Source organism: Xiphophorus maculatus, chromosome 2 (genome assembly GCF_002775205.1).
Source record: "Xiphophorus maculatus strain JP 163 A chromosome 2, X_maculatus-5.0-male, whole genome shotgun sequence".
Taxonomy (NCBI): domain Eukaryota; kingdom Metazoa; phylum Chordata; class Actinopteri; order Cyprinodontiformes; family Poeciliidae; genus Xiphophorus; species Xiphophorus maculatus.
The window spans coordinates 6,532,822-6,553,349 of NC_036444.1; the positions used below are offsets into that span (position 1 = coordinate 6,532,822).

Genomic DNA, 20,528 nt, shown 5'->3' on the forward strand with positions numbered 1-20,528 from the left:
AGCTGCAGAGCCAAGACGCGGAAATAGGAAGAGAAATGACCTACACTGGCCACCGTAGAAAGCGAAGCGACTTCAAACTGGACATTTCAGCATTATTTAATCAATAACCTCCAGCTTGAAGTAATTTCTGAAAAAATAATGAGTATTATTATTATTATTAGTAGTATTATTATTATGACTTTGGCGAGCCCAAAAAGACTATAATTAGAGATTTTTTTAGACCAAATATTTTTAGTTTTATGAATTATTTGAGTTTGTTACTTACTACTGATCATAAGAAAAGAAAATATCTGTTACCTTAAAAACCTTGGAATGATAAAATAAAACTATTCGCTCTCGGAGCGTGTTTGGAGTCAACTATCAGTAGAATAGTGGTACATACCAAGAACTACCCTACCCATAATTCCAGTAAAACCGTTACTATGGAGACGTTGCTAACCTAGACTTTTTCCTGAATTAGAAAGAGAGCTAAAACATTTTTGGCTTGTCTGTTTGACTAAGTGGACGGAATGTTCATGACTAAACCAGTGAAATAACAGTATTTATGCTTCCCCATGAAGCTGCATACAGTTTTTGGGCAGCGTTTTTCCTTTTTCCTGTTTACATCCGCGGGGGTTTGGCGCTGCTAATGCGCGCGAGTTTTCAAAGCGGATGAGTCGACGTCACGCGTATGTTGAACAGGCTAGTTAGCTGGCTAACTTGTGTTAGCTTCTGATTTTAGAGTTTACTCCCCGGTGAAATGCTCGGAAAATTTTGTTAAACGCTGCACTAGCAAAAATAATCGACGTCTACAGATACCGTTCTATATGAAAGGGTTTTGTGCTTTTGTTAATTAAAAAAAGCAACAAAGTTTTTTTTTAAATCGCTGCTTTAAAATGTAAACAGTAGCATGGTCAGCACTCAACAGAATCTTAGATGAGCTACTAAAAGGAACTTCCAACTTTTTTACCCCCTCCACTTGGTAAGTTACTAATATGCATATCTGCTTGTGACAACAAAAATTCAATTTAACATACATTTTACTTATCTTTTAAGTTAACGCCTGACTACACTGTTGCAGCGTACCGAGCTGACCAGACTGTTTATTCTTCTTTCCAAGCAGGCAGTGCAACATGTCCATTGATTTTGACAGCGCTGCCATTCAGACTCAACATGAGGAAGATGAATACGACCAGGAAGACTACGCAAGAGAACAAGAGGTACAAAACATAGCATGTCACAGTGTTAGGGGACCTATTTTCCTCAGCTTAATATTCATCTCTTTGTGCCATGGTTATTTATTTGGATCTAAATATTTAAATACATAGGATAACTGCATCTAATTGTTTTTTTTAATTCTGTTTTAATGACATTAAATGACTATACGTTTCCACGTTTAAGTCAGTTAGCAGCATCAGTATAAAAGTTCATACCAAAAAAGTTTTTAACATGTTAAAAACAAGATTAACAATAACAGCAATAATAGTAATAATAATAATATACTACTATAACAGAAAAATACTGCAGTTATTAGAAATAAAAATATTGGATTCGCGATCCCAGGGATGTGCAACTGAGTCGGATCACTTTGTATTTGGTCATATAATCATATAGCTGGTCATAACTTTAACGGTTTATAGCACCATTCCTGCTGTGAAGTACGGAGTTGGCAACATCGTTGCTTTGGGGAAAAGAGACTGGTAGACTTTCCAAAACAGATGGTGTTGTATGGAAAAGACAATGCTGAAGCGGTATTCAAGATATCAGTCAGTAACTAAACCTTGGCAACAAATCGGTCTTACAAATTGGCATTGATCAAAAGCCTACAGCCAAGATAGAAAGGAGTTAAAGAATAACAAAATTAATGTTTTGGATTGGCTATTCTTAGTCACATAGAAAAAAAGCAATACTAGAGGTGAAAAGGTGGGTGTAAGTAAAATAGCCTGCAAACCTAGGAAATTATTAAAAAATGTCATCAAACTAATGTACAAAGCTTTTGGATCTAACTGTCCATCATAAATTTGCTTCAGTGTTTTTCAAACAGAAATGTCAGCCTACTATAAAGTATTTCCATGTACTTTATAGTAAATGTACTCCACATGTTGTTGAAGCTTCTTTTGCATGAATTACTGCATCTGTGCAGCCGGTCCAGTCACCATGTGGCTCTGCTGAGGTTTTAAGGAGGTCTGGGTTGCCTTAATGATGGCTTTCAGTTCATCTGCATCATTGGGTCTGCTGTCATTTAGTCAAACACATTGGTATCATCAACACCTTTGATTTTGGCAGTGTGGGCAGGTGTTAGGTTATCCTGGTAAAATGAAAGTGTATTGAGATAAAAATGAGATAAAATGGTGCAAAGAACAACTGGAGAAAGTGAAAATTGGTCTGTTATGATAAGTTTTGCTGGATGATAAATTGTCCCAGAAGTTATTGCAATAAATGATAATACTACTGTTTTGAGACCATTTTCAAGTAATACAATCTAATCTAACTAATGTTTAACACTGGAACTAGAAGACATTCTAAATATCCAAAATAAATAATAGAGAAAACATCAGATAAAAAATAAAAGTACCTATGTAGTCTCTGTACACAAAATTTTCCTTCAAACAATTTTGAGGGAAAGTTTTGACCAGAACACCAGACTGAAGACTTTTGTCCTCCAGTTTTTGGTAGAAAGAGAAAAATAATAAATCATGCAAATAGAAATTATTCAACTCGTTTTAATTTATTTTGCGATGAATTAATTGATCTATTGCTACAGGCCTAACAGGGAGAGCTCTTCACTGCTGTTGGATAGTGATAGTAGATGATCAATCTGTCAGGTTGTTCTCTGCTGTTTGAATAGGGCTGTTTGTAGAAGCAGTAAAGTGTTCATTGTTTGAATTTCAGAAATCACAGCCACCCTCTCATGGGCCCACCTCCACTTAGCGCTGTTCACACCCACAATCTGTTACTCCATGTGTCTGAGCTATTATTGGCTCGGCGGAGAGGCCTCCTTCCAGGTGTGTCACGCTGAAACTCGCTCTGCCCTGTGGCCTCCCTACTTTCTCTGTTTAAGTCGATTTCTTTCCACTCTTGACCCCGTTTGAGTTCGAGTTAGGAGGGAAGAAATGTTGCTGAGCTGCTTACTAATTAGATTCAAAACTAACTGCTTCCCTCCAAGTTGATTTTATTTATCAATTCATTGTAATCTACTTATTATACACAAACTGGTCAAGGGGACCTCGTTTGCTGCCAGTAACTGGAATGTTTCTGCTCCAGTTAACCCTGCTATATGTTTTTTTTCTCAACAATGGAGGTCTTTGGGAGCGAAACGCAGTGATGTCACAGGAAGCCGACAACATGCCGGGCGCACTTTGCATGTTTCACACAGGAGGTCATCTCCGGAGATATATTAGGCTATGTTGGTGGTATTGATAGAAGCGGTGGATTTTTTCTAGATGTGTTATTGTGGTGATATGGCTCCTTCGGTCGTGGACACAGTTGAGGATTTGAGGAATATTCAGGAGTCTTTGTGGGAAGTAAGTCCAGCAGGTTCTGCTCGTTTCTGGAAGCCTGTTTACTGATACAAAACTTTCTCTGCTTTTCATTTTTAAAGGTGCAAAAATGTGTAAATAAGGCATTTTATTACTGATTCAAGTAAAAATGTACACATTTGAAAAACTCTGGTTAGTTTGTTGAACAACTATAATTTCAAAACAAATAAATTTTTTAGTTTAGTTTCAGAATTTTCATAAAACACATAAGAAGATCAGAAAATACTTTCTGTCACTTATAAGAAAACAAAGTTCAGCCTCTCCTTGCTGTTTCTCACGTCGTTGTTGATCTCTGTTATTTCTTTACACTGCGTTACTTTATAACTTTGTTGCTGAGCAACCTTGCTGACTAATTTCCATGTGTCATGTCTCTGCAGCTGCACAAGCTGCTCACTGACTTACCAGATGACATGCTGGAAGATAGCAGAGACTCCTCCTCCCCTGAGCTGGAGAGCTCTACCTACAGCAATAAAAACAGCGGCAGCAGGTAACACGTGTTTCTGTTCACTCATCAGTCCAATGTGGAGATTTTTAGAAGTGGTTGAGAGTGATTTTTGTTTTCTCTCAGCCCTCAGACGAAGTGGAACCAGGATTGGTCTGATCATTCGCATCCAACCTCTCACACACAGGTTGTCTTACTTTGTCTTCGTATTAAATCTACTACCGAAACGATTAATCACGATGAATCAATTACTCAAATAATCGTCAAATTAGTAATTGATTAATTAACTCTAGCGTAGACTCAAACAGTAAACTCAGAGCAGTAATTCAGCCAAAACTGTACAAAAATACAAACATTTTGCATTTAATATGGAGATATTAGTAGATTAATCAGTTCAAAACTCCACAGGTCACAGTTTTAGCTTCACCTGATTCAAATTCTATAAATAAAAATCTACTATTAAGCACCTTTAAGAACTGTTGTTATTGTCTTGTTTTTGCTATCAAATTATTACTTGGTCAATCCAAATAAAACACAGATCACTGAATTGATGTTAAATCAAGAAAGGTCTGAGCTGTTCACATGTTGTTGTTAGAAGTTTTTGTTTTAGCTGCAGATTCATCCTTCGCTAAAAAAGGTCAAATGTTTGCTGAAGCAAATCTGTTTTTGCATTTTAGGCAATACATTTTGTTGTATGAAAAAAGGAACTAAATTATTTATTTGCTTCTTTTCTTGTATTTGTAATACTGTATGAAAAAGACATAAGTGGACAAATTAAAAATCTGCCAATTTTGCTATCTGATTAATCCATCTCTAAAATAATTGTTGGTTGCAGCCCTAATTAGATCATAACTGTCCAATATTCAAAGTAAATAAAAGAAAAACAGATCAATAACACTATCACTGATTCCCTGAAGGCCTACAAAGTCGACTGTGATCACGGCTCGCATGATGAGTATGTGTACGAGGATGGACCTGCCCACGCTAACGGACACCTGCCTCAGAATCTGCCTCCCGGCTGGACCCAGGGTCGTCACTTTGCTCAGGAAAATCGAACAAACATGGACTCAGATGAATATGCAGAGACCGGGGATTATTCTGCAGAGTGTGACCCCCGGTTGCTCCCAGAAAGCACCAGAAGCAATCTGGATTATAATGGCGATGGAGGCTACAGGAATCCGCAGTGCCTTGGCGACCACAACACCAGAAACCATTTCCAAGTGAGTTATTCATTTTTGTCTGGAGAAATCCTGAAGTTTCTGTTTTTAGTTCTGTTAAATGTGTAATAAAAAGTTTTTCTTTGTTTTGATCCTCAGAAGTTAAACTCTGGACCAGGTGACCATGGCAACAATCAGTTCAAGGTTAATTATAATCCTCAGCATCCAGCCCATCAGCCAAAAATGTTAAACCCTCATAGTGCTCAGCAAAAAGATCAATTCGAACAGCTACAGAGGGAATTTCTTGATTCGACGCAACGTAAGTTTCAGTAATCTTCGTTTTGATGCTACATTAAAGAACTGTTGTTATTGTCTTGTTTTTTTCTTTTTGAAGTTTTAATGTTGGTGAAATGCTGAGGATTAAAAAGCCTTACTAACTGATAGTCTACCGTATTTTCTGGACTATAAGGCGACCTTAAAACCCTTTAATTTTATCAAAAAACAACAGGTGCCTTATAATCCAGAGTATTTTAAAAATACTGCTTTTGTTAAAACTGTGAATAATTTGGGGATTCAAATGTCTGTGGCGTTTCAGAAACTGCAGACAGGGAGCAGGTCGCCCAGCTGCAGGTGTTAAACAAAGCTCAGCAGAGACAAATTGAAGACCTGGAGCAGAAACTGGAAGATTCACGCCGAAATATGAGATACATCGAGCATCAGTTTGCAATTGTCAAGGGTTAGTTTCACTTTGTTTGTCTTCACACTATGAAATATATGTGAAAATAACCACATACATGAGGGTCTGCTGTAATTTTTAACAGACGAAAAAGATGGCCTGGCGGTAAGTTTCAGGGAGTCGAGTCGATTGATTGAAGAAGCAAAGAAAGGAGAGGCTCAAATGCAAAACAAACTAAAGGCTCTGGAGCAGCAGGTCAAGATCCTGAAAGAGAAAGACCAGGAGGTAAACGTTTCGACGACGCATGCTGCTGTTTCACTTCTTCATCTTTACTGCTTATTGCTTAGTTTATTTGCTAATTTAATCTAGAAAATTTTCTTGAAAAATCAGCTGCAATAGCCCATGAAATCTAGAAAATTTCTGAAGTTGATCTCAGAACTAATTCAGAGATTAACTTTTGAGATTTTCTGAAAAAAAATCTTAAAAGAAAGTGAGATTTCAAGAAAATTAATTTTCAAAATTTTGGAGTGTTTTTTGGGCAGAATTTAACTTTTCTCCATCTGCAGTGGCCCTAATATGCTGTCGTAAAATGGCTAATTATGTCAAAGTTGTAGCATTTATGAACTGCAGTTAAACAAAATACATTCTATGTGCAGAAATAATGTACATTAAATAATTTAAGCTGATGTTCTCCCTTCCTTTGCTTTATATATTCTGTCATTGAAATCATTTGGATAATAAATCAGGTCTTGTGTTTAAAGCCGAAGCATTTCGTGTTGCAGAACATGAAGAAGCTGAAGGTTGCTGACGCTGCTGTGGACAGCATGAAGCAGCAGATGCTGGAGCTTTGCCGCTCTGACACGCTGTCCAGAGCGCGGCAGCAGCATGACAGAGACCTCGCCGTCATAAAGGAGCAGCACGAAGCGGCGCTGCTGGCCTTGCAGCAGAAACTCGACTCCACCTCCCAGGCTTTGAACGACCAGGTGAGTAATTTTATTTAGAACTATTAATCCATCAATAATTTGTGCAGAAACATCATAAGTATGGTTTTTGTGTTGCTCTTGTTTGCTTTCTTGCTTCTAGCTTGATGTTAGTCAGAAGTTGCAGCAGCAAGTTCAGCAGCTGGAGCGTCAGAGAGAGGAAGAGCAGCTGGAGAGAGCCAGAATCGTCAATTCTCTGAGTCAGCGCCTCGAAGAGAGTCAGCAGCAATGTGCCAAGCTGCTGCAGACGAGTCAGTAAAGAGTCCAGATATGTGCTGGGAAAATTATTTACACCCTCACAGATTTCTTTCGTGTTCTTCTGAGACAGGATCGTCAAATACCTTTTGATATCAGACAAAAGTAACGTGTAAATACAAACACGTGAGGTTATCAAATTTTGATTTTACTTTTTAAGGAAAACTCATTGCCTCACTTTCCTTGTTAAATTGTGAATTTGCTGTGATTTAAATTTTTTTTAATGAAAACTGAGGTTGGTGTCAGTTGCCACATCCAGGCCTGATTACTGCCTGACTTCAACAAAACCTGTCTGACAGCATGAAGTAGGTAAAAAGACTTCTTAGACCAACACATCACGCTCTGATCCAGAGAAATTCAGAATCAAAGTTGAAATACACTGCAAAAACACAAAATCTTACTGCACTGGAAATGAGACTAACTTTGAGGGTTCAGACTATTTCTATAGGCAGATAAGTTAACCTGTAAACATGGGAAAATGTCTTGTTGTAAACTAAATAATCTGCCAATGAAACAAGAACACTTTCATCAATATTAAGGACATATTTACTTAAAACAAACTCCGTTATCTTGTTGAAACGTTACTTTTAACTTAGTTTGTCTTATTTCAGGTTTACAAAGATATCTTCACTAGAAACTAGACCAAACATATTTGGTAAGATTTTGTGTTTTTGCAGTGTAATCGTTAAATAGAGTACAAAGACTCCAAAAAAGGTCATTTGCTGAAAGAACCAGATGATTAAAAGTAGCCAAAACTGAACAAAAATATTACATTTTGCATTTATGATAAAAAAACATCTTTCTCTATAAATATGTTTTACCCAGAGCTCCTCACGTGGAATAGTTTTGCATCAACCTGTTCCAAGTTCTCTAAAAAGAAAACATAAATCTCCTAACAAGCTCATTTTGCTCCCCAATTATTAATTGGTTGAACCAAAAAATAATCAAAAGTTTAGTCTTGCACTGTATTTATGTTCAGTCAATCAGAAAGGCCTGAGGGTTTTACATTTTTCCCGCTGTAAATGCATCATTTGCTTCAAATAATCAAGAGTTTGCTAAATGTTATTGGATTTTAAGCTATAAAATGTTTTTTTCTTTAAAAAGGGAATTTAATTATTTGTTTATTTGCATCTTTTAATGCATTTAAAAGATGTAATAAGTGGATAAATGGAAAATTTGTAGAATGTGTAAATTTTTAATGGAACTAATTGATTAGTTGTCAGAAATAATCTTTAGTTGCAGCCAAGTTAATTCAATTCTGAAAAAAAAAAAGCGGGGCAAAATTTATGCAGACCAGCTTAAAAGACTTATTGCTAGTTACTGGAAACATCAATGTTGTTGTCTGAAACATTAAAAAAATGAGTAAATACTTTGTCACAGTGCTGTAATATTAAAAATCACAAGATTTTGCTGAACCGAATGTGGTTGGTTACTCATTTGCTTTAGTTGTTGAGTAATGTTGCTTGTTTTTCTTCAGATTCTGTTCAGGAAATGAGTCAAATGCAGATCAAACTACAACAAGCTCAGTCAGCCAAGACGCTGAGTGAAAACCTAAACAAAGTTTTACAGGTTTGTTTTCCATTTATTTTATTTTATTACAACTAAATTACTGTTAAAAGTTCTCCAAAGACAGGGCTGTGTAAACTTGTCAACCTAAACCTTTTTTTGTTCACCTGAAAGGAGGATATGGCTGAACTGAAGGAGCAGATTACGCTGTATGAATCTGCACTGAAACACGGCGTTATAGCGTTTGACCTCAGTAACGACTGGGAGAACCAACTGTCTGAATCCTGCATGGATCTGGGATTAAAGAAACCCGAAAGGAAAAATGGAACAGTTCACAGGTAGGCTGCGATCGTTGGGATTTCACTCTGCCTCAGAGGTTAACACAGGGTTTCCTGAGATCTGTTAAAATTACTTGAATTTCAAGTAAAGTGCTTAATGTTCAAACTGCAGTTTTGTAATAAACATTTGACTAAAAGCTAAATTAGGAAAACATCATTTACAGTTGAAACCTGATATTTTCAAACATCTACTAAAAAAAGATATTTTTTATGACTGTCTGAAGTTAAATGAAACTAAACTTCACTTGTTTATTACCAAAATTATTTGTATTTGCTACAGGCCAGAAAATTTATCAAGAATTTTATATATATATATATATATACTGTATATGCAGTAACTTTCTTTTTGTATTAAATTTGAGCTTAAAGGTCATTTATCACTAATAAATACTAATAAGTACTAATAAATATTAAATGATTTATTGATCTGTGTAATTGAGGTAAAGGTTTGGCTTAGGGCTGAAAAATAAATCAGTAGCAATATAAATTGTGATGGACACATGATCAATATCAGTAGATAATACTTCTGACAGAATATTCAATAAATATAATATTCACTGAACTTACCTTGAAGAATTCTTAAATTTTACTGTCGAAACGTGAACGAACCCTGCAGATGTAACACCAGATCACTTCTGTTGGTACTCATGAAACTTACAGTTTTCTCTTTCCCTGTTCAGCACCACCATGAATCACCTGTCCGACTCGAAGCTGCCCAAAGAGGAAGCGTTGAGGCTGCTGCGTGTGGAAATGCAGCGCTGCCTGGGATGTTTAAAGGGAAAGAGGCAGAAGATCAATCAGCTGCAGGAGGAGCTGCGGCTCACTCAGGGTCGAGTGGGAGAGCTGGAGGCCCAGCTGGAGGAGGCGCAGCTCTGCTCTGCAGTAAGGGCTCCCCCTGGTGGATGCTTTTAAAGATTAACTTACATTTACCAGCTTGTGATCCTGTATTGATCTCAATCAGTGTATTTCAAAGAGATTTTACATGATAGACCAACAGAGTCGTGCATAATAATGAAGTGGAATGGAAGCAGTTGTTTTATTTTATTTTTAGCAATATTTGTATTTAGTCCCTCTGAGTCTGTATATTTGAACAAAATTAGTCTTCAAAAAAGTGCTAGTTGAGACCAAAGCACCAGACTGCAAACTTTTGAAATCCACTTTTTGATATAGAGAGAAAAGAGAAAAATGATAAATTATGCAAATGGAAATCATTGAGTTAATTTTAATTATTATTTGCGACTAGACGTCATTTTGTAGCAAAAAGGCCTTTTGGAATTCAAACGGTTCCTGACTCCTGGTCTATCTCATGAAAAACTTAAAACATTTTAAATAAACAGTTTTACACTGCAAATGGTCCTGGAAGACTCGTGACTAACTGAAGTTATCCTTGTTCTGAAATAAATAACTTTTGCTCCTCAGGCCAGAGAGACCAGCCAGATGAAACATCTGGACACGACTGAAGGCTCTCAGAAAGAGTTGAGATCACAGAAAGAGACACACCTGCTGGAACAAGTGGAGGTTGAGTTTTGTCCATTTTCTTTACCTTCTTTTGGTTTATTTAGGACAAAATGTTAAGTCTGTTTTATTGTCAACCTGTAGATGCTTGAAAAGAAGAATAAAGAGCTGAAACAGAACGAGGAAAAGCTGAAATCTGCCAACTCTGAGCTGTGCACCAAAATGAGAGAAATGATCCAAGAACTGGACCAGGAAAAGCAAGAAGCTACTCAGAGGTAAGACCCAAGACAAGATGGGTTTATTTATTTATCTGCTGAAACAATTAATCGTGATTAATTGATTATTTAAATAATCGTCAACTAATTTAGTAATCGATTAATCATTTACTAAGGCAATTTGCTGAAAGAACAACAGAGTCAGAGCAGGAATTAAGCTAAAACTGCAAAATAGTTTTGCAGTTTTAGTATTTAAGATAAAAAAGAAACATTTGTTTGTAAAAATATACTACCCAAAACTACTCCTCCAATTATTGATCAGTTAATCCAAAAAATGATCAAGCATGCACTAAAGGAATGTTATGTTGTTGCATTTCAGGCAATAAAATATGTTTATTATTTAAAAAAATAATTGAATCATTTGTTTATTTGCATCTCTCAAAGTACTTCTAATACAAATGATTTCTATCTGATTAATCGTAAGAATAATCGATTACTAAAACAATCGTTAGCTGCAGCCCTGATATTTATAAATCATTTGCATGTTTTTTTTAGGACTGAGCGGATAAATCAGCAGTATAGAGATGATGTGGTGAACCGGGTCAGAACAGAACTCCTTCTAGAACACAACGCGGAGGTGGAGCAGCTGACTGCACAGCACCAGCAGGAGATTCAGCAGCTGCAGTAAGTCTCTGTCCCTAAAACTGAAATCTGTTCTCCTTTACATATCGCTTAACGCACCTGTTTCAACTTCCTCCACAGAAACCAGCTGTCAGAGGTCAGCGATAAGATGTTGGCCGTGCAGGAATGTTACATCTCTGTGTGCAAAGAGAAGTGTTTCCTGGAGGAAACTCGGCAGAAGAAACAGGAAGAAAAGAGCAGTGAAGCTTTGGAGAAGCTGAAGGGTGAACAGGAGGCTCAGCATCAGGCTGCCATGCTGAAGCTTAAAGAAGACTGGACCAAAGAGAAAGAGGCTGAAATCCAGCAGGAAGTGAGCTGCCATGTTGCTTCCACTGAAGCCAAATGGAAGAAGGAACTTCAAAAGGTCTGAAACGATTAATCGTGATTAATCGTTTATTGAAATAATCGTCAACTAATTTAGTAATTGATTAATCCCTAACTGGAGTACATAGATTTAAAAAAAAGACAATTTCCTGATAGAACAACACAGTCAGAGCAGTTAATCTAGGTTTCCCCTCAGAAAACTTGCTAAGCCTGATGGTTGGGTGGCAGGGCAATCATTTATCCAGCGGCCCGTCATGTTTTTGAGTTAAAAATGTTTAAAGTTTGCAGGAAATTTGAAAATATCACTTGATAATCATGTGTTATAGAAAGATTGGAAGATTAATACCTGAACACCAACTATAAAGTCTTAAAAAAATGCAAACATTTTAAAAGGACTTAACTAAATAAGCAATGTTTAGCCTGGTGGCCCGCCAGGCTTATAATACACTGGGTTAAACCCAGGTATTTTTTTTATCTGTTGATGCATTGTTAGCTACAAATAACCAAGCATAAACTAAAGGCATGTTATGTCATTGGATTTTAGGCAATAAAATGTTTATTTTCTTATCTAATAAAGTAATTGAATTATTTATTTGCGTCTTTTAATATATTTCTAATGTTTTTTTAAGTCTTCCAATGAAAAAGCTGCCAGTTTTGTTATCCGATTAATCGATTAATCGTCAAAAATAATTGATTACAAAGATAATCGTTAGTTGCAGCCCTATTTGACTTATTAAATACAAGAGGCTCACCTACCTATTCTGACTGAATTCAGTATGTTTTGTTCTGTTGGGGTGCAGAGAGAGAAGACGTGGGTTCAGAAGCTGGAGGAGGCTAAGAAAGAGAGAAACGCTGCTGAGGTGAGCTGCCAAACAGAAATTGCCAGCGGTCGGGCAATTTCTGCTGAGGAGCTGGACTCCAGGCTCGCTGCCCAGAAGCAGCAGCTGCAACTGGAAGCTGACAAAGTGCAACGCAAAGCTGTGGCGGAAGCCAGGAAACAAATCCAGAGAGAGTTGGAAGAGAAACACCTGAACGACATGGCCAAGCAGGTGAGTTTTTTAAGCTAGTACATAGCGAATAAGCTTTATTTTACACCAGCAGGGATTCATTTGTAGATTGTTCTCAACATTAATCCTATAAACTGTTATCCTTACTTGTTTAGCTATTATTTAAATGAAAAAGCTTAGTGGTAGACTAAGCACAGATTTGTGTTTCAGGTTGAAGGGGCTGTAACCCGAGCCTACAGCCGCTGGATCGAGGATCTGTCTTCATTACCAGAATACCAAACTTTACTCCAAAGAGAAAAGGAGAAATGGGAAGAGCTGCAAGAAGAAATCACAAAGGAAAAAGTAGGAGAAACATGTTACTTTTAGGGTTGCAACTAATCGATTATTATGATGATTAATCAATTAATCTGATTTTTAAAAATTGGCACATTTTGGATTTTTTATCAAATCACTTAAGCCCGTTTTATACAATATTAAAAATACATTAAAATATACACATAAACAATTCAATTCCTTATTTAAATAACAAGATAAACATTTTAGTGAACGCTTAATCAGTTGTAGCAAAAACAAATACTTTTGTAATACTCAGACCTTTCTGTTTAACATCAATACAATATCAGGTTGTTCTTTTGATAAACCTGATATTAATCAATATCAGGTTGATTAATTAATTGATAATTAAGAATTAGCAATTCTTACTTAACGGTTAAGAATTGCTAATTCTTAATTTGTTTTGATTAATGAAATTAAGAATTAGCCAATTTTTTTCACTGAATGTGAACAAGGGGAAGTTAAATCTTTGCTGTCTCAGGAGTTCTTGGGTAGAACATATTTATAAAGTTGTTTTTTTTCTATCTTTATTGCAAAATCTCCAGTTTTGGCTTAGTTACTGCTCAGACTGAGTTTTTCTTCCAGCAAATGGCCTTTTTAAAAAAAAAAAAATCTGTACACTCCAGTTACTCCAGATTAATCGATTACTAAATTAGTTGGCAATTATTTCAGTAATCGATTAATCCAATTAATTGTTTCAGCCTTTGTAAAGATAAGTGAGTAATGCAAAGAAAACCACCTGGTTGTATTTATCAGCAAATGTTCTTTTTTTTGAGTTTGTATACTCCAGTTAACGATTAATCGATTGCTAATTTCATCATTATTAATCAAATTAATTGCTTCAGCCCTAGTTAGTTTTGTAATTACTGTTACTGCCGATTATCCTCCTCTTTTCATATTTTTAATATTTAATTTTTTTAATACATTTTCAGGTATCCCAGGCCTTGCAGGAAGCAGAGGAAGAGTGGCGGAAAAACCAAGTGGAGCAGCAAAAAGCGGTGGACCTTCAGGAGGAGCTGGCAGCTCTCAAGAGCCAGCTGGAGCAAGCCAGCAGAGAGCAAGCCGCCCTGCTGAAAGCGGAGCTGGCTGCAGCCCGAGCCGCATGGTTCAGAGACAAACAGCAGGAGATCTCCATCATCCAGGCCCGAAACGAGCAAACCTACCAAACCAAGCTGCAAGAGCAGTGCAAAAACCTGGAGCAGGCTGTGCAGAAAGCCAGAGAAGACGCTGACCTCCAGAGGAAGGAGCTGCGGTTGCAGCTGGAGGCCAAGCTTCAGCAGACTCTGAGGACACAAGAAGAAGAGTGGAGGTGCCAGTATGAAGAGAAGGAGCTGGCTGAAAGACAGCAGAAGAAGGAGAAGTTTGTATTAGAACTTCAGACGGCACTGGCCCAGGCCTCTTCACGGCTTCTCAGGCCTGCTGAAACGGAGCGTCAGGAGGCTGAGGACAGCAGAAGAACCAGTGGATCCCCGTCAGAAACTACAATCACAAACATCATTGAAACATCGTGCAGAGACATGATGAACAGAGCGGTAACAGAGGCCAAGAAGGAGTGGAAGAAAGTAGGTTTTTGTTAATTTGTTAAAATTTTTCTGATGTTTGTACACAAAAGCACTAGGGCTGAAACGATTAATCGCGATTAATCAATGATGACAACAATCGTCAACTAATTTAGTAATTGATTAATTGTTAACAGAGACTAAAAAAAGGCAAATTCCTGAAAGAACAACCCAGTCAGCGCAGTAATTCAGTAAAAACTACAGAATTATAAACGTGTTGCATTTAGGATGAAAAACCTTCTTTGTTTGTAAATATGTCATAGTCAAACCTCCTCAAGTGGCATAGTTTTACCTTCAACTGGTTCAAACTTTGTAAAGAAAAGAAAAACCTCCTATTAAGCACATTTTGACATCCAATTATTAATTGGAAGAAAAAAACAAAACAAAATAGTATTTGTTTTTAGCTCCACAAGCTTTGCTGCAAATGATCAAGCTTTGCTGCACATGAAAAGAATGCTATGTTATTCCATTTTAGGGAATAAAATGTTAATTTTTTTTATTCAAAAAATGAATTTTATTTAAAGGGAGTTTTTATTCTGAACTCTCACATTTCCAGACCAGGCAACCGTAGAAAAAGTTAAAACAAATTTGATGAAAGACCAATAAAAGAGGTTTCTATTTACACTAAAAATATCTAGCTTCCTTAGAAAGTCTCTAAGTCTCTGCTGCCCTTTTGTTTTTGGATTTTCTGAAAAGCCCACTTATCTTCGATTATTGCTCCCAAGTGTTTGAAGTTGGCAATAAACTGAAGTGTTAATTTCTGTTTATTATTTCAAAAAGAAAAGTTTCCTTTTTTACTTTTACAGATGAGCGAAGAAAAGCTAAGCTGCATCCTAAAAGAGACGCAAGAGAAACACACAAGAGAAATCAACGAAATTCAAGGTGTGCATTGCACTTGGACGTAAAATGTTGTATTATTTTGCACTTTTTAAATTTCTGTCATGATTGCCTGTTGTCTCCAGGCTCTTTTGCTCAGAGGAAGGAGCAGTCTGGCTGCAGGAAGGGATGCACTGAGAGTTTGGGAAAGCTGCAGAAGAAGAATCAGGAGCTCCAGAGACATTTAGAGAAAGCCTGTCGTCAACTTCAGCATCGCATCCGTGAGCACAAAACGGCCATGCAGCGGCTTCGAGGTACATTTAAGTGTTCGATTTAAACTTTTGTCATAAAACCCTGAACCCACAATGACTCTGCACCTCTGTTGTTTATTTATTTTTCCCTAAAATGTAGATGAGCATGAAAGCAGCATACAGAAGCTGAAAGAGGAACATCTGCAGCAGCTGGAGGAAGTGAAGAGAGCTAATGAATCTTCAGGGTTTGTTGTTCACATCCATCCATCCATCCATAATATTCATTATGAATTATTTTATCTATGTTTTCCCTGTAAATATTGAAGAATCTATTAATTTGAGTTAATTTTATCAAAACAGGCTGGAAAACTTAATAAAACCCCCAAGCAGTATTTGTCGATCCTTCTTTAAGGGTTCAAATTAACTATTAAGTTAAACAATATATTTGTTTATTTGAAGTATTTTTGAGTTTTGAACAAACAGAATGACAAAGACCAGGTGTGGGATTGAAGTGTGCAGACGTTTAAAACTGAAGTTTAAAGCCGTAAATCTTGTGAAACATGGCCGCCTCCTGAAATGACGTTAATCGGAGTTGTAGCCAAAAGGAGCAACGTAGATCCACACAACTCAGACTTCCTTTCTGGAAGAGACGTAATAAGAAACTAATAGATGTGGATAAAGATCTCTGGTCAGAACTAACAATGTGTATCGTATCATTTATCGTGATAAAATTTCTTATCATGTTAAGATTTTTGATTTACCGTCATGATAAATTTCAGTGAATGTTTAAAAAAATGACTAAAATGTTAATTTAACTATTTTTTCCTCTCTTTTTTGCATCCATAAATATGAGTAAATCTTAAAATATAATTGAACAAAGTCTCCATGTGCAGTTTAATAATAAAAATCAAGTACTTGGTGTCCTGAAGAAGCTTTTCTCTAATAGAAATGTTTTAACAGCATTTATGCTTGTGGTGCTATGCAGTTATCTTAAAAAAAGCAATAAATAATTTTTTATAATCAGTTTTATCATTATTACAATACAATAAAATACTATGATATTTACCCCTACATTGGTCGCCTTCAAACCTTCTTGAAACATGGCAGCATCATGCTGCGGGGTGATTTCTTTTAGCCAGGACAGAATCTGCAGGATATTCCTAGTAGAAACATTTTTAGATTTTTTTTATTGTTACATCCTATGTGTGTTAGTTTGTCTCCAAAAAACACTACAAAAATACAACAAGAAATCTATAAAAACTAAACATTAATAAATAAAATAGTAAAAGTAATTTCACACAACTTTAAACATCTGAAAGTCTCCAGGCTTTTTAATTGGGTCACAACAGTATAACTGTGGGAAACCTTTTCCTTTTTAAGTTTATTTTTTCTTCTTAGAAGTTCGTATCACCAACAAAATCTTCAGCGAGGCCTGGAAGAGATGAAGCAGCAATACCTCGTCACCGTGGAAAAGATCAGAGGTTGGTGTTGACTTAGACACACAGAAACTTCCCCCGTGTTCGCAGCAACAAACAAACAAATCCGACTGCGTGTTTCTGCTAGGGGACATGCTGCGCTACCTGCAGGAGAGTCGAGAGCGCGCGGCGGAGATGATCCGCAGCGAGGTGCAGAGAGAGAGGCAGGACACGGCCAGGAAGATGCGGCGCTATTATCTGACCTGTCTGCAGGAGTTACTGGAGGACGGGGGGAAAGCCACAGGGCAAGAGGCTTTAATTGTCCCGAACTTGTTCGCTTGCTGCAGTATTGCTCCTCCGGTTAATTGTATTGATCTTCCTACCTTCTGCAGTGCTGAGAAGAAAATAATGAGTGCTGCAAGCAAGCTGGCAGCCATGGCTAAAGTGCTGGAGACCCCAGTAAAGAGTAACTCTGGAAATAATTACTCTCTACCAAGTAAGTCCTATATGAGGAAAACTGCTTAAAAGGGACTTATCAAACAAAATTCACATTTGACCTGTTTTTATATTTCTACTTGGGTCTCAACTGCTTCTGGAAACTTCCAAAGAGTTAAAAAAAACAACAACATCTGGTGGTTTTTGGCAATAAGTTTTGTTTTTTGGCCGTTTCAAAAACCCGCTGATTGTTGAGTCACATTCCATGGGCACTGCGCCGTTGCCTAACAACTTGAGCAGCGCTCCTCCTGTCACCTAGCAACCCCAGCGGAGCCCCAGCACATTTTGTCAGCTGGTTTTACTGCTGCATAATGGCTGCAGGAAGAGACAAGTGTTTTGTTGTTGACTTACCATCCAGAAACCACTTGCTGCATTCTTATTGGTTGTGCGGGAGGCTCTGCTTCTGCTTTTCAAAGATGTACGATTGTTTAATTGTGCATCTTTTTGCAGCCATTTTCACGGGTGAATGTAAACGTTGAGTTGGGGGGCGTGGCCAGAAGCAGCTTATTTGGATTTAAAGTGACAGAGGCCCTAAAAGATTTCATTCTCACAGGAGCACAAAACTAAAATCTCATTATCTCAGAATGATTTTGTATCATCTCAGTCTGTTTTCCATCAGCAGGTTGTTCGACGGGGGAATCTTCCGGCGCCGTTGTTGGCATTCCAACTAGAAGTTCAGGTTTCCGTAGCAACCTGACGACGCTAAATGAACTTCTTGATGTGAGACCAGAGCAGCAACCCCAAAGGGAAAAGGTTTCTGCTGATTCAGGCCCCAAACCAAATGCAGCATTTAGGACCAAACATTTAACCCACCAGGACTCTGAGGACGGCTTCGTGACGAAGCCACAAACCTTCGATGCGAACTCTTTCCCTCACAAACCTTCCCAGTCCCACGTGGGTTTCGCTGGTTTGTCTGCAAGGAGGAAAAGCGCCGAGTGGTTTTTGCAAAGAGGCGACTCCAGCAAGGCAGAGGTGGGGCGGCAGAGCCGGCCGCTCCTCATCCAGGAGGCTCCAGTCAGAGAGGAGAAGCAGACCGACTGGAGCCTGACCAGCAACGACTCGGACAGCGGCCCAAACGCAGCCAGACCGCGGCGGAAAGCTGAACCGCTCAGGCCTTTTTCGGCAAATTCAGCTTCTGATGCCGACATAGGAGCACTAGGGGTCGCCACTCCGGACGATTCTGACCTAACAGTGAACAAGGAAATCCCCAAGCAATTACCTCAGACTGAAAACAAGAAAGCAAAGAAGAGTCTGGCCAGAGAGCCGATCCCCGGCTCGGACGGCGACGTTTTCTCCAGGCCGCTGTTCTCTGAGCTGAGGCAGCGGCAGCAGGACAGCGGCTTCGACAGCCCCTTCTACCTGCAGAAGTAACAGAGGAGGGAGAAGGTAAAGACATGTAGCTTAATAAAATGTGCCTTTATTTCAGTGTTATGTTTACATTTAAAACAATGGGAGCATTCTTCATTAGACTGCAAAAACAAAATCCTGTCATCAGCATCTATGTTTCTACGACGACGCAATAGAGCAACTGGAGATGGAACAAAAACTCAAGAATTTTGATATCAATCTCAGAAATGTTCTAGAAAGAGCAAGGACATTTGTGAGCTCCAATAGTTGAAAATTTGCTAGAATTTTTTATTTTATTTTAATCTTTGGGTTAATTTTTAGGTTAATCTGAGAAATTCTGTAGAGTTTGAAAAGTTGTTTTCAATTTTTCACACTCTGAGATTTCCAAGATTTTTTTTGAAATCTTAATAACAATTTCAAAATTTCTGAGATTTTTCCAAGAAATTTTCAACTTTTGAAACCCAGAAATTTCCAAGATTTATTCTAGAAAATGTTGAGATGAATCGCAACATTTTTTATTTTTTCTACTTTTGAAACTGAGAAATTTCTGAGATTGTTTTAAAAAAAAATCTGAAATCAATCAAATTTTGTTTTGTTTTTTTCTAGCAAATTTGAAACTCAGAAATTTCCACTTTTCTAGAAATATTGAAATTAATTTAAACATTTCTGAGATTTTTCTAGCAAATCTTTGACTCCTGAAACTCAGAAATTTCCAAGATTATTTTCTAGAAATTTTATGAGATTAAATACAAAAGTTTATAGTTTTTTGTAGTAAATTTGAGACTGAGACATTTCCAAGATTTTTCTAGAAACTTTCTGAGATTAGAGAATTTTTGGTGGACATGTACTCTTCCTGTGTTTTCTGTTTCCGTCACCCTAACACGCCGGCCGCAATCAAGTTCAAATATTTTAGGACAGTTGAAATATGAAGAAGCAGAAATGACCAATGTTCAGACTAATTATAAAACATTCACTCTTTCTTTGTGGTTCTACATAAAAATGAACAAACCAGATGTTCTGGTGAAGCTTTTTATATAACTTAAACCACAATAGCAATAAATAAGTTTGGAGAATTTGACATGAGGTTTTTAAAACAAAACTCTTCCGGTTCTGTCTTCTGGTGGATTGGATAAAGTTAGCAGAATAATAAAAAAGGCTCCTTATTAGTGAGGTTGTATCTTTACATTTCAGTTAAACCCTGAAAAATAATGATTCACACAAAGCAAAATCTGTACAACATTCATGTTCATAACGAGTTTATGCAAAGCTTTGAACAGTGCTGTGCATAAAAATAAAATAATCCTGCTTATTTTACCCATTTCATAGATAAAATAGGCAGAAAGAGCCTCCACTGCACATTTATGACTCGGTTTACCTTATCACACGTTGAGGATCTGCACTGAGCCAAAGTCAGGGAAGTTTTGTGCTGGATAAAGCAGATAAAACTTGTTAATTATTGACCGGTGGAGTTGCTGGAGGCGAGAGTCAGCCTCCAAGTTTCATTCTGTTTCGCATCATTGTGCAAAGCTAATCTCATTTGCCACTGATTTTAGCTTTGCATTCGCTAAGCTGCTGCGATTTCTGCATTGATCCTCCGGTTTTGGTCACAATAAGCAGCGTTTACAGCAGAACTACGGCTCCACAGTGCAGTCTGTAGCAGTGAATGTTAATTTAAAAGTGCCTCTTCAGACAAAATGTCGCCTTAGCTTTAGCATATGCCTTTCTTTAACTTAATGAAATAACCGCACTGTTGAAACA

General features: G+C 37.4%; 1 protein-coding gene across 6 annotated transcripts; it reads left to right on the top strand.

The window, feature by feature from the left end:
* Positions 1-984: 984 nt before the first annotated feature.
* cep152 (centrosomal protein 152) lies at positions 985-19,115 on the top strand. Of its 6 annotated transcripts, none has more exons than XM_023324571.1 (26): positions 985-1,199; positions 3,896-4,005; positions 4,087-4,147; positions 4,878-5,180; positions 5,277-5,436; positions 5,713-5,853; positions 5,939-6,078; positions 6,576-6,776; positions 6,877-7,024; positions 8,506-8,597; positions 8,709-8,872; positions 9,553-9,754; positions 10,292-10,390; positions 10,472-10,602; positions 11,098-11,226; positions 11,305-11,587; positions 12,348-12,596; positions 12,765-12,896; positions 13,820-14,449; positions 15,253-15,328; positions 15,409-15,576; positions 15,674-15,758; positions 16,912-16,994; positions 17,077-17,233; positions 17,321-17,424; positions 18,043-19,115. In XM_023324571.1, exons 1-26 carry the CDS (start codon positions 1,113-1,115, stop codon positions 18,792-18,794), a joined length of 4,887 nt encoding a protein of 1,628 aa, XP_023180339.1. In that variant the 5' UTR covers positions 985-1,112; the 3' UTR covers positions 18,795-19,115. The 6 variants fall into 6 exon arrangements, with proteins under 6 accessions (XP_023180339.1, XP_005815382.1, XP_023180315.1 ...); XM_005815325.2 differs by having other exon boundaries at positions 18,046-19,115; XM_023324547.1 differs by having other exon boundaries at positions 17,077-17,424.
* Positions 19,116-20,528: the final 1,413 nt, after the last annotated feature.